Source organism: Mustela nivalis (assembly GCF_964662115.1).
Source record: "Mustela nivalis genome assembly, chromosome: 3".
Classification (NCBI taxonomy): Eukaryota; Metazoa; Chordata; class Mammalia; order Carnivora; family Mustelidae; genus Mustela; species Mustela nivalis.
In genome coordinates, this window is record NC_139022.1 from 88,060,114 (window position 1) to 88,074,807 (window position 14,694).

General features: G+C 36.7%; 1 protein-coding gene across 8 annotated transcripts in view; it reads left to right on the forward strand.

Moving 5' to 3' along the window:
* Positions 1–7: 7 nt before the first annotated feature.
* The window catches only part of CENPK (centromere protein K), a 40,316-nt gene continuing 25,629 nt past the window's right edge, over positions 8–14,694 (forward strand). For 4 of the 8 annotated variants that reach the window (XR_014309534.1, XR_014309535.1, XM_082723076.1 and 1 more), the window contains exons 1-3: positions 3,225–3,282; positions 8,542–8,690; positions 10,950–11,006. Coding sequence is in view for 6 of the 8 variants with exons in the window: in XM_082723076.1 (XP_082579202.1) it covers positions 8,574–8,690; positions 10,950–11,006 (174 nt within the window). In the remaining 2 variants the exon portion in view is untranslated. Of the gene's footprint in view, positions 213–3,224; positions 3,283–6,871; positions 6,929–8,541; positions 8,691–10,949; positions 11,007–14,694 lie in introns of those variants that run through there. The other 4 variants (XM_082723075.1, XM_082723078.1, XM_082723079.1 and 1 more) reach the window with 4 other exon arrangements.

Here is a 14,694-nt window from a genome sequence, read left to right on the forward strand (position 1 = left end):
AGTTTCCGGATTGGCTGGCGTGGGTAGAAGCGGACCAATTAGCAAGCAGCGCGCGCAAACTTCCTAGGCTAGGAAGCCTTGTCTACGCCAGACTGAGGCGACCTGAAGTCCGTGGCCCTGTGGTGGTAAGACATAGGCAGAACGCCTTAACGGTTGAAAAACACTTGACGCTGGGCCTGACGGTCCCAGGACGTGAAACTGCAGCCCCGACGGTGGGACCCTTACCTCACGGGAATTGTTTACGGGACATCCGGCCAGTCGTTGTGACGGCTCTTCTCCCTCTCTAGAAACGCTCCGGATTACGGGAGAATGCCCGAGGGGCAGGGAATTGAGGGACTGGTTAATTTGCGGGGCTCCCTTCAAGCCCTTCAAACTGACTTCTTGCCGGGGGTGGGGGGGGAGGGGCGGGGAGGGCGGATTGGCGGGGGTGGAGAGAATTATATACTGTATTATTTTAATAAGGTAAGGTGGAGAAAAAAATATTAAAATCATAAGGAAGAGAAATACATTTTCAGTACTGTGTGTGTATTTACTGGGGGAAAAATGTTTTAAGTGGAGCTGCAGTGTTAAGCAGTATGTTGTTCAAGGGCCAGCTGTGTTAGTTCTGGGTAGACGACATAATGATTGGCTATTTGTATATATTTGAAAATGATCACCACAGTATCTAGTTAACATCTGTCACCCTACGTACAGAATTTTTTTTTCTCTGTGATGAGACCGTTGAAGATCTACTGTCTTAGAAACTTTCAAATACAGTATTATTGACTATAGTCCCAAGCTGCGCATTTCATCCTCATGACTTACTGTTTTATAACTGCTAGCTTGTACTTTCTGGCCCCCTTGACCCATTTTTCCCTCTCCCCACACTGCCTCTGGTAACTACCAGTCTGTTCTCTGTATCTATGAACTTGGTTCTCTTTCTTTACCCCCCGCCCCCCTCAAGGTTCCACACTGCACTTAAGTGGAATCATTTGGGAATTGTCTTACTCAGTCTGATTTATTTCATTTAGCATAATGCCCTTGAGGGCCATCCTTGTTATTGCAAACAGGAAGAGTTCCTTCTTCTTTTTTTTTTTTTTAAGAATATATTTTTTTAAGATTTTGTTTATTTATTTGACAGGGATCCCCTGTGGGCAGAGAGGCAGGCAGAGAGAGAAAGAGGGGAAAGCAGGCTTCCCACGGAACAGAGAGCCTGGGATCATGACCTGAGCCGAAGGCAGAGGCTTTAACCCACTGAGCCACCCAGGTGCCCCAAGTTGCTTCTGTTTTTATAGCTGAATAATATTTCTTTGTGTAGGGTGTGTGTGTGTGTGTGTGTGTTTATACATGGCCACATTTCCTTTATCCATTCATCTATGAATACCTAGGTTGTTCCCGTATCTTGGTTATTGCTAATTAATGCTGTAGTGAACATGGTGGGTGCATGGATCTTTGAATTAGTGTTTTCATTTGCTTCAGATAAGTATCCAGAAGAGGAGTTGCTGGATCATATGGTGGTTCTGTGTTTAATTTTTTGAGGAACCTCCAAGATATTTTCCACAGTGGCAGTGCAAATTTACCTTCCCACCAATCGTGCGTATTTCTTCTCTTTTTGAAAATAGCTATTCCAAGAGGTATGAGGTGATATCTCATACTGGTTTTGATTTGCATTTACCTATGATGAGTGATGTTGAGCATCTTTACATGTATCCGTTGGCCATCTTTCTTCTTTAGAGAAATTTCTATTCAGATCCTCTGCCTATTTTTTAATTGAAAAAAAAATTTTTTTTTTTGCTTTTGAGTTGTAAGAGTTCTAACATACTTTGAATATTAACCCGTTTTTAGAAATGATTTTCAAATATTTTCTCCCCTTCCATTTTCATTTTGTTTTTGGTTTCCTTTGCTGAGCAGAAACTTTAGTTTGCTGAATTCACACTTGTTTATTTTTTCTTTTGTTGCCTTTGCTTTTGGTGTCAGCACCCATTTCCACAAACACACACCTGCCAAATATCCCTAAGGAGATTACTGCCTATATTTCTTCCAGGAGTTTTTGTAGTTTCAGGTCTTACATTAAAGTCTTTAATCCATTCCAAATTAATATTTGTGTAAGGTGTTAGGTAGTCGTCCTGTTTGATTCTTTTGCATGTGGCTATCCAGTTTTCCCAACACAATTTATTGAAGACACTGTTCTTTCCCCATTGTTTATTACTGACTCCTTTGTTGTAAATTGACCATATGTGTGTGGGGTTTATTTCTGGGCTTTCCGTTCTATTCCATTGATCTTAGAATTGTGTGGATACTTTCTAATAGTTTATTTCATGTATATTAGTCTTTTTCCAATAATAGTATGAGTTTCTTTAATTTGGTATTAGATCTTTTAAGTTTGTATAGCATAGTATCCCTAAATATGGCAATATTCTTCAGTACATGAGTGGGAATTGGAATACTGAGATCCCTGAGGTTGACTTGCTCTCTTTTTAAAAAGGTACATTTAAGGATACAAAATGTAGTAAAGGGTTAGAGTTAAACTCTTATACATTTTAAAAAAATCTGTATTCTAGGGGCACCTGGATGGCTCAGTGGGTTAAACTTCTGCCTTTGGCTCAGGTCATGATCTCGGGGTCCTGGAATCGAGTCCCGCATCAGGCTCTCTGCTCAGCAATTGAGCCTGCTTCCTCCTCTCTCTCTCTCTGCCTGCCTCTCTGCCTACCTGTGATCTCTGTCAAATAAATAAATAAAATCTTAAAAAAAAAATCTGTATTCTCATGCTACATTGAGTTTCTATTTCAGCTAGTTTGTTGAACACCTATCCACACACATGCACACAAATAATTTCACATTTTTTTCACATACAATGTATTTTACTGATTAGTATTCGACAAAGTGGGGAAAGAACAATTTGCACTTAATTTTTAATTTAAGGTATATTTAAAACAAATAGGTGTATATATATGTTTGACTTTTTTGCTTGAAAATATTCTAAAATTGTTAATGATTGTGGCTTTGTGTACTTAACTATATCTTTTATGTATACCAAGGAAGATGTTCTGTGGAAACATTTTTGGATATGGCATAAGTTACTTAACTAGTCTTACTAATTGACTTCAGAAAGGTAATTGTAATGTTAATAGCTAATTATGATATATTTCATTATATGCCTGGTACAGTTCTAAGAGCTTTATACATAGTAACCTGTCGAACTGTGATAAATCTATGGGGTAAGTAATATTATTATCTTCATTTTACAGATAAGGAAACTGAGGCTCAGACTATTTAAGTGACTTGCCCAAGGTCACACAGCTTGTAAGTATTGAAGCTAGGAATAAACCTAGATAGTTCAATTGTAGAGTTCACACAAGGTTTTTTGGATAATGCTGTAGTAAGCATACTCATGTAGACTGAAGCAAATATATCTATCTGTAGGATTATTCCTAGGAATAGAATTTTGGGGTCAGAAAGTAACTGTATTTAAAATTTTGATAGATATTGCTTATTATCCTCCAAAGTGATTGGTTTACCAACAGTGCACAGTTCTTTTTCAACACTCTTTTCAATATTGTTTCTTTTTTCTTTTTTTTTTTTTTCAAGATTTTATTTATTTGACAGAGAGAGAAATCACAAGTAGGCAGAGATGCAGCAGGCAGAGGGTTGGGGGGGAAGCAGGCTTCCTACTGAGCAGAGAGCCTGATGCAGGGCTCGATCCCAGGACCCTGAGATCATGACCTGCCTGAGCCGAACCCACTGAGCCACCCAGGCACTCCAAATTTTATTTTATTTTTTTTTTAAGATTTTATTTATTTATTTGAGAGAGAGACAGAGAGAGAGCATGAGCAAGGAGAAGGTCAGAGGGAGAAGCAGACTCCCCTTTGAGCTGGGAGCCCAATGCGGGACTCGATCCCGGAACTCCAGGATCATGACCTGAGCCGAAGGCAGTCGTCCAACCAACTGAGCCACCCAGGCGTCCCCAAATTTTAACTTTTTAATGATATCTTTGTTTATGCAGAATTTTAAAAAATTTTATAGAGATTTTACTTAGTTTTGTTAGGAATGCTTTTCCAATCCAAGCAAAAAAGATGTCTCCATGTTTTCTTCATGTTCTATTTTATCATTTCTGTTTTTGGAATTTTTGAGGAATGCAGGGATGGTGTTAAGATTGAAGTGTATATCTAGGGTTCTTTTCCCCCCCAAATACTATGCAGTTAATTAAAAAGAATGAGTAAGTTCTATAGAAGGCCAAATTATACATGGAGGAAAAAGCAATATAGTATAGGAAATATCCTCCGATTAGGATTGTTCTTGTATCCCTTTAATTTGTATTGCTATAGAGGCACCTGCTTGGCTCAGTCAGTTAAGCATCTGCTTTCGGCTCAGAGTCCTGAGATCAAGTCCCTCACTGGGCTCTCTGAGGAGCCTATTTCCCTCTCTCCCCACCACCTGCTCATTCTCTCTCTCTGTCAAATAAATAGATAAAATTTTTAAAAAATTTACATTGCCATCTCTGTTATATATCATAGGTCCATAAATGTGTGAATCTAGAAGGACTTTCTTTTTGTGTTCCATTGCTCAGTTTGCCTATCCATGTGCTAATTCTACAATATAAAAATTAGTATGGTTTTATAATAAGTTTAAAATCTGATAAAGCAAGTCTTCTCATCTTCATGATGGTCTTGGCTCTTTTTGGCTTCTTACCTTTCTGTAAACTTAAGAATTAGCTTGTCATGTGCCACAAAAACAAGAAAAAAATTTTGATTAAGGTTTAATAGATCAACTTGAGGGAAATAACATCTTTACAGTATTGAGTCCTTCAATCTGTGAACATGATGTATCTCCCTAAGTTTCTTTAAAACCTCTCTATTTGGGGCGGCTGTGTGGCTCAGTGGGTTAAGCCTCTGCCTTTGGCTCAGGTCATGATCTCAGGGTTCTGGGATTGAGCCCCGCATCGGGCTCTCTACTCAGAAGGGAGCCTGCTTCCCCCTCTCTCTCTGCCTGCTTCTCTGCCGACTTGTGATCTCTCTCTCTCTCTCTCTGTCAAATAAATAAATAAAATCTTCAAAACCAACCAAACAAAAAAGTTGGTTGATAAGTCTGATTAAACAATATAAAACTTAAGTTCCATAAGAGTAGAAATGTTTTCGGGGAGTGGGTTATTCTGATTTGCATTTGGTGTTGTTGGTTAGACATCTTTATTATTCTTTTTTGTTCTGTCTACTTCCTTAAAATTGTCCCACCTTGGAATTTCATGCCATCAGACTCCACCACCTACCACTCCTTGCAGTGGTCATCTAGCAGGATTATATCATGCTCCTTCATTTCTTGAAGATTTTTAGCTTCTGGTTCACTGCAACCTTCTGCAAAACTACTGTCCTACTTCATGGTGACTTTAATACCCATCTATGGCCTCTCTTTTTCTTGACCTCTTTTCCTCTAGTGATTATATTCTCCATCTTAGAGTAATTACTCATCCTGTGGTCACTTTGTCTTTGTCTGCATCTGTGCTGCTACTCTATAGAAGAAAACATATAACCATGTTTTAGTTTCCCTTTAAATTAATAACTAATAATCTCAAGTGGGCATTTAATGCTACCCATTTATCCTATTTTATTCTTTCCTGTTCTCTTATATATGTATTTTATATATTTCTTAATATATTTCTTAAATCTCGGGATGCCTGGGTGGCTCAGTTGGTTAAGCAGCTGCCTTCGGCTCAGGTCATGATCCCAGCGTCCTGGGATCGAGTCCCACATCGGGCTCCTTGCTCAGCGGGGAGCCTGCTTCTCCCTCTGCCTCTGCCAGCCATTCTGTCTGCCTGTGCTCGCGCTCTCCCACTCTCTCTCTGATAATAAATAAAATCTTTAAAAAAAATAATAATAAATAAATCTTTAGTGCTTTTCCTCATCCTCATTCATAGCCTTTGACCTTAGTTAACCATTTTCCTGAGAAAAGAGAAGCAGTCCAAATAGAACTTCCAAAAGATCCTATCAACACATCTACTCATGTACTGCCTCTATGCCCCTAATATTCTGCCTACCCTGGATGAACTATATATACTTCGATCTTAAATCAACCCCTCTACATGTGTATTAAATCTCATTCTTCTTTCTCTCCTGCAACTTCTGCAGTATTTCCTTCTGTGTCATTTAAGATGCTCTATTTTCTTGTCTTTTTTTTACCCTGAAGATTTATTTATTATAGAGAGAGAGAGAAAGTGCACGCAAGCGAGAATGGGGAGAAGCAGAGAGAGACTCTCACACGGACTCCGCACTGAGCATAGAGCCCACGCAGGGCTCTATCTCACTACCCTGAGATCATGACCTAAGCTGAAATCAAGGGTCAGATGCTCAATCGCGTGAGGCACCCAGGTGCCTCTCTACCAAAACTACTCTTACAAAGGCCTCCAGTTTTGTGTATTTACTCCATTGAAATTATTGTGACAAATTATCCTAAGACTTAAAGGTGTAAAGCAACCGTTTACTATGCTCAACAATTCTTTGCATCAAGAATTTAGACAGAATGCAGCAAGACAGCTTTTTTCTCTTCCACAATGTCTAGGCCCTTGTCTAGAAGACTCAATAGTCTAAGGGCTGAATCACGAAGAATGTTCATGTGCATGTCTAATGGTTGATGCTAGCTTTTAGCTGCGATCCTCAGTTCCGTTCTATATGGGCTTTACCATTGGTCTCTTCATTTGTGCCAGTTTGGACTTTCTCACAGAATGTTAGCTGCTTTGTAAGGGAGAGTACTCTGAGACTGTTCTGAGGTAATAGTGCTATTGCCTTTTATGACTTAGTCTTAGAAGTCACTTCCATAGTGACTTCTATTCATAAAGACGGTCAGAAAGTCATAGGTTCGTGGGGAGGATAAATAGGCTCTAACTCTGAATAGGGAGTGATAACCTGAAATATTGCTGTGACTGTTTTTGGAAAATACAGTCCTCAACTCATATTGCTAAGTAAATTGTCAATCTGTTTTTATCTAATTTACCTTTCTTATATTTGATAATTTGATAATTCATCACTCCTTCCTTTAGTACTTTTGTATTTTGAATTTCAGGATTTCATACTCTTATTAATTTTCCTCTTACCCTTTTGGTGCTTTTTAGACTGTTTTGGTGGTTCTTCCTCATTTTCTCCAGATCTGGAACTCTTTTCTCATTCCTGCCTGTAACTCTTGCTTTTGTGATCTCACCCAGTCTCACAGCTTTAAATATTTTGTATGGTGATGACTCAAATTCTAGCTTGAAACTTCCCCTTCAACTCCATACACATACATTCAGTTGCTGAATCAGCATCTGCACTTTTTTAGCAAGTCTGAAATTGAATTCTTAATCATCTCTCCCCCATACCTTGCTGAATCTGTTTCCTCCACTCTCTTCTTCATCTTAGAAATCAACTGGCAACTCCATCTTTCTAATTACTTAGTTCTAAACGTTTTTTTTTAAAAAGATTTTATTTTTTTATTTGACAGAGAGAGAGAGATCACAAGTAGGCAGAGAGGTAGGTACAGAGAGAGAGGGAGAAGCACGTTCCCCGCTTAGCAGAGAGCCCGACGTGGGGCTCGATCCCAGGACCCTGAGATCATGACCCAAGCTGAAGGCAGAGGCTTAACCCACTGAGCCACCCAGGCGCCCCAGTTCTATACTTTTTAATAATAAAAAATTTCTTGGATCATTGCAATAGCTTTCTAACTAGTTTTCTGCTTCTGACCTTACTGGCTGTTCTTAACCAGAGTTTTACTGTTAAAATTTAATTCAAAGTAAGTCATTCTCCTATTGAAAACCCTCTAATTGTTTATTATCTCAGCTGAAGTCGTTAAAATGGCTACAAAGCCCACATGGTCTCATCCCTCTAATCTCTCTGATTCCATCTTGTGTTCTCTGCTTTACTTTGCTCCAATCACACTGGCTGCTTTACTGCTGCAGGAACATGCCAGTCATATTTCCTGCCCCAGGGTCTTTGCACTGGCAGTTCTCTGCCTGCAGCCTCTTCCTCTAAATATCCCCATGTTTCACTTCCTTATCTCCTTCATGTTTTTTGCTCATTTATCAACTTCTCAATGACCTTAAGTGTCCACAATTGTTTACAAAATTGTATTACCTCTGCCCAAGCACTTCCTATTTTCTTCCCTTGCTTTCCTCCATAAAATTATAATTATTTCCACTTATATTGGGGTGCCTGGATGGCTCACTTGGTTAAGCATCACACTCTTGATTTCAGCTCAGCTCATGATCTTAGGGTCCTGGGAGGGAGCCCCATTTAGGCTCCTCACTCAGTGGGGAGTCTGCTTGAAGATTCTATCTGTCTCTCTCACTTTGCCCCTTCACCTACTAGCATGCACTCTCTCTCACTCTCTCTGTCTCTCTCAATGAATAAAAGTTATTATTTCCATTTGTAAATTATTTGATATATAGAGAGAGAGAGAAAGAGAGAAAAATGTAAGTTCCATGATAGGGAAGGATTTTTGTCCATTTTGTTGACTCTTCACATGTATAGTTCCTAGGTGAGTATCTGGGAGGTGATAGGTGTTCAGCAATATTGTTAAATGAATAAATATTTTTTACTTCAGTTTTTCTTACAAGGCTAATTATTACAAGGCACATGTCAGTGAATCAGCAAGATCTGGATCCAGACAGTACTACAGATATGGAAGATGTTACAAATGCTGAAGAAGAACTTATTAAAGAATGTGAAGAAATGTGGAATGATATGGAAGAAGTAAGTACCAAGAGGTAAAAGTGATATATATATATATATATATATATATATATAAACTACTATAAGATTTAATTCCATTTCATTAATAGACTTAAGAAAAATAATTATGCTTGTTCCTTAAAGCCATTATATTATACGATAAATGTTATATATAGCTTTTAGACCTTTAAGCATTTATTTGGGATTCTTTATGCTGCAGAATATAGAGCTATAGAAAGAAAAAATTATTGACAGTCCCTGCCATAGGAGGTTATCTTCTAATAGAGGCAGTAGCCATTGTATTAGAAATATTGTGGTAGAAATGCAAAGACATCTTTAGGACAAGTAATAAACCTAGATTGAAAGAGTCAAGGATAGCTTTCTAAAAGCAGTAATAACTAGGGGTGCCTAAGGTGGCTCGGTTGGTTAAGTGTCCGACTCTTGCTTTTGCCTTGGGTCATGATCTCAGGGTTCTGAGATTGGGCTCTGCATCAGGCTCTGGGCTGGGTGGGAGCCTTAAGATTCTCTCTCTTCCTCTCCTTCAACCCCTCCCACCACCTCTAAAAATTAAATAAATAAATAAAAAGCAGTAGAAACTGAATTCATTTCTAGAGAATAAATAGGAAGTAGCCTCTGAGAGAGTTACACAAAGGAGAAGGAACAAAACATATAAACATTGGGAAAGATTAGAGAATTCTAGGTAGAATATTACGACTTAGTAAATTAGAAGGATCTGTGGAGTGAGGCTGGAAAAGAAATTAGGAGCAAAATTAGGAGGATTTTGTCGAGTTTATAGTATGGGGAGCTATTAAAAGATTATAAACATGAAGTGATATGAGATGCAGTTTGGGAAAAGTACTTGGTGATTTTAAAGAAAACGAAATATAGAGGATGGAGACTGTAGGTAGAAAGAGCATTTAGAAGGCTCTAGTACTAGCTCTGAATAAGTATAGTAGGACTAAATCCTATCATTGCAAATGGTAGGTTTCAAGAGTTACTAAGGAGGTAGGACCAAAAGGATTTGGAATTTAATTGTTCTGAAATGGGGGAATATTACAGATATTTTCAGGTTTCTCATTTGGGCCAACCTTGGTGAGGTTCATTTCCTAAGACAGAATAGAGAAGTAGAGAGAACATGTAATTATGGAGTTTGAGTGAAAATATGAATTAATTTAGAAAAAGTTGTCTTTGAAATTTATGTACATTTTCTGATGAGCCAGAATCACTATCTGGTAAATTGCAATATATTGGTAAAAGTTTTTTCTACTAGCATAGTGTATGGTATAGGCCACAGGCTTCACATCCTGTTCTTTGCTGTAAAATTTTATATTAAAGCAGGTTATTGGTTTTCTTTTTTTCCTTTTTTCTAAATTATTTTTTAATATAAATTATTTGTACACCCATGATTAGTGTATTTTCAAGATAATATAAATAATTGTTTTTTGTTTGTTTTGGTATTTTTTCAGTATAGAAATGGAATTTAGAGATAAAAAATTTTGGAGGGTGCCTAGGTGGTGTAGTCAGTTAAGTCTTTATTTCGGCTCAAGTAGTGATCTCAGGGTCTGGAAATAAAGCTCCATGTTGGGCTCTGAACTCAGGATGTAGTCTGCTTGGTATTCTTTCTCTCCTCTCCTTCGCCCCTCTCCCTGCCCCTGCTTGCTCTCAAATAAATAAATCTTAAAAAAAATTTTTTTTTGTATAAAGAGATAACTGCTACTAGAAATAAACATGAGTGAAATTTAAATTACCCATATTTTCAGTCAGATATAATCACTATTAATGGTTGTGGGTTTTTTTTTAATGGAATAGAAACAGTATCTCCTGAAGGCTTTATTTTCTAATGATCTTAACTATCTTTTTACCTCTTTTTGTTATTTTCTACAGTGCTTTCCTTCTTATTCTCTTATTTCCTATTTTTCTATTATCTAACTTCAAATTCACTCTAACTATTAGTTTGTATTTTCTTTTTCTTTATATCTTATGCTCATTTTTTTGTTCTTTGTAGACTCTAGTATCCCTTTCTACTTTTGATGTATTCATCATGGGACCTGTTTGGGGGCCTTCCTGATCCTCTTACTTAGAAAGTGAGGAATGTAAACTCTTCTCTTACATCAGTTATTTGTATTTATTATTTTAAAAGGAATATTACACTGACTGGTATACAAGAGGGAAAAGTAATTATCTGTTATATATAAAAGCTTATAGTGTATGACTTGTTTTATTTACTTTTTTTGTTTTGCTTTGCTTTTTGTTTTGTTTTTATTTACTTTTTAAATCAAGTGTCAGAAAAAATTATCACTTGTTGGAACTGAGACACTCACTGATTCAAATGCTCAGGTATGAATTCTTTTTTTCTTCCTAAAAATAGATAAGTTTAATTCATTTTGTTTTGGATAAGAATATTACTCATCTATATGAATGGAAGTTTGTTGATACCTATATGCTTAATCTCTTGGAAAATTCTCTACTCTTCCTGATTTAAGAGAAATATTCTAAATACTTTTTAAATAAAGTATTATAAATATTTTATTATCTTTTAATAGTTACACATATGTTTAACTGTTGAGTGAAAAACTGCAATTAAGATACCTTGTTAAAAATTTGAACACCTTTTCTACTTTGTCTTGGGTATAATAGCCAGTTTTTTTTTTTTTTACTGTATGTGTGAAACTTAACTGATTTTATTATATGCTTAAATAAAGGATTAAGATATCCATTTTAATAATCAAGGACCTATGAAATTGGTTTAGGAATATACCAGTGGATCAGTGCAATGGATTCAGAATTTTAAAAATGACAAAGATGGGGCACCTGGGTGGCTCAGTGGGTTAATCCTCTGCCTTCAGCTCAGGCCATGATCTCAGGGTCATGGGATCGAGCCCCACATTGGGCTCTCTGCTCAGCGGGGAGCCTGCTTCCCCCTTCTCTCTGCCTGCCTCAGACTACTTATGATTGCTCTCTCTCTCTCTGTCAAATAAATAAATAAAATCTTAAAAAAAAAAAACGACAAAGATGATAGCCAGTTTGTGGGAAAAGGATGAATTAGTTAATAAATGTTAGTGGTGCAACTAGTTATCCATTTGGGAGAAAATAAAATTGGACCTCTGTATTTCATTGTAGAAACATATATTCTGGATTGATTGCTATAAAAATCTAACAAGAAAAGTTGGGGGACTATTTGTGCAATCTAAGGACAAGACAAACTTCTTGGCTAATAGCAGAAACCTAGATATTATAAAAGAAAACGAGATATATTTGTCCATATGAAAAATTAAAGATGTTTTAGTGTTAACTTTAAGAACACAGTCAAATATACAATTGACTCTAAAGAAAGATCTCTAAACTGGTAGTAGCATGTCAGAAGACATAAGAACCAATTGAAGGTACTCCTGAATTCCGAATCACACAGTTTACATTTGAAAACAGGTTCTGTTTGTTACAAGGGCAGCAGGTGAGGAAGGTGAATGCTTGTGTCTGCCACCAGCAAGCTCCAGTTGAGGGTTCATGTGCTTCATGGCCTTTTACAGAGCAGAAGACAAGTGAAGTCAGAATCAGGACCAGCAGTCATCAGTTTATGGAGGGAGATATAATATGGAAGATTTCTTGAGGGCTTTCATTTTTTTGTTCTACCTCTTTTCATTACAATTGGAATCAAGTTTACGTGTAAACTATTGGTGATTTAAGTTTCCTTTTGTTCTATTTAGTGTAAAACTGTCTAATTGGAAAAAAGGAAGTTATGAAAAATAAAGATTGAACTACTGCTCCATAAAAACATAAATTTGATATCATTGGAGCATGAAAAGGAATAATGACCTTGATCGATTATAACAATATGAAAAAATGAAAATCTGTGAGCATAACAATACTGAATAAAAATGAGAATGAGAGAGAAAAAGAAGGGGGAAAAAACTAACTTGTCACTTTTGGAAGTATCTATTATATGAGGTCTTTAAAAATTAGTAATAGAGAATTAAGCCATCTTTTTAAAAAATTTTGCACCTATCAATAAATAAAGAGTTCTCTTATATCAGGTAAAACTGAATATTGTATTTGAAACAGCCTTGTATAGATAAACTCTTATCTGGTTTTCTTGGGAAATATGGCTTTCATATTGTAGAAACTGAGACCTGCTGAATCAGGATTATTAGAAAGGTGGAGCAGACACTCTGGAAAACAGTATGGAGATTCCTCAAGAGGTTGAAAATAGAGCTACCATATGACCCAGCTATTGCACTACTGTGTATTTACCCTAGAGATACAAATATAGTGATCCAAAGGGGCACCTGCATCCCAAGGTTTATAGCAGCAATATTCACAATAGCCAAACTGTGGAAAGAGCCCAGATGTCCATTGACAGATGAATGGATAAAGAAGACGTGATTTATATATACAATGGAATATACATGGATTTATACAATGGATTTATATATACATGGAATACTCAGCCATCAAAAAAAAAAAAGAGAGATCTTGCCATTTGCAATGACATGGATGGAACTAGAAGGTGTTTTGCTAGACAAAACAAGTTAATCAGAGAAAGACAGTTATCATATGATCTCACTCTTGTGGAATTTAAGAAATAAAACAGGATTATAGGGAAAAAGGAGAAATCAAAACAATATGAAATTGAAGGGGGAGACAAACTCTAAGAGACATTTAATCATAGGAAACAAACAGGGTTGCTGGAGGGGAAGGGGTAAGGTGATGGGATAATTGGGAGATAGATATTAAGGAGGTCACGTGATGTGATGAGCACTGGGTATTATATAAGACCAATGAATGATTGATTTATACCTCTATAACTAATAGTACGTTGTATGTTAATTGAATTAAAATAAAAGAAATTCTCAAAATAAAAAAGTAAAAAACAATAATTGCATAGTTTAAAGAAAAGGAATACTAGGTGCTATAAATAGTAATTGAAGGAGTACATTTTTAAATCCCCACCCCCGCACGAAAAAAAAGAATCACTAGGGATTGGGCCTATACATTTCCTGAATGTTTTTCATGTAGTGAGCCAAACAAATAACTGGCTTTGGTGGAAGTGCTTATATAGTTGTAAAGAATCCAACCTGAGGTAGTTAGTAAGAACATTGTGTAAGGGATCCACAAAAAATCTTTTTTCCTGTTGTGTTGAGAGTCCCCAAGATTAACCCCAGGGGTAATTCACAACACTCAGAGTAACTCACAGGAGAACTCACAAAGCTCAGTGTATAGTTATATTCATGGATAAGATACATTACATTAAAAGGATGCAGACTAAAATCAACAAAGGGAAAAGGACTATAAGGTAAAGTCCAGAGGATATGACAAAAACTTTCAGGAGTCCTCTCTCAGCGGAGTCATACAAGATGTTCTTAATTCCCCCAAGGAGTTATAGTGGTGTGAAATGTTTTCTACCAGGGAACCTCATTAAGATTCAATGACCAAGGTGTTTTGTGGGGACTAGTCACATAGGCACCTGCTGCGTAGCAGTTACAAAATACCAGACTTCCAAAAGGAAAGCAGGTGTTCAGCTTAAGTCATATTCTTTGCAAAAACAGTTAAGTCACAATGAGCCACACTTAATAAGTTTTGGTGGGAACCATCTCAAAATACAAGTTCCCAGATGCCAGCCAAGGGCCAACCCTGAAAACAGGCCTTTAACTAATCTCAGGCTTGCTTGGTTACCTTTTTTGTGTGCTTATTAACATTAAAATTTCAGCATTAAAATTCCGTTTTTAAAGAAAGAAGTTATTTTAAATAAGAAAATGGAAGGGATTCTCAAATTTCATATAAATCACTTTAGAAATACTGCTGTTGTTTTTTAGGAAGTATTGTTTATGGCAAGATCAGAAATAATTTGAGTGTTTGCCTTAATTGGGCTTTGGGAAGGTAAGAACTGTACTTCATCAACATAGTATAAGGTTGAAGTGTATGAAATTACTTGTTTTTCTAAAGATTAAAAATTGAATATTTGTTATTTGATGCATTTCAACCTAATATGTGCAGGAAAAGTGATACCAATTTCTTATCCCTAAGATAG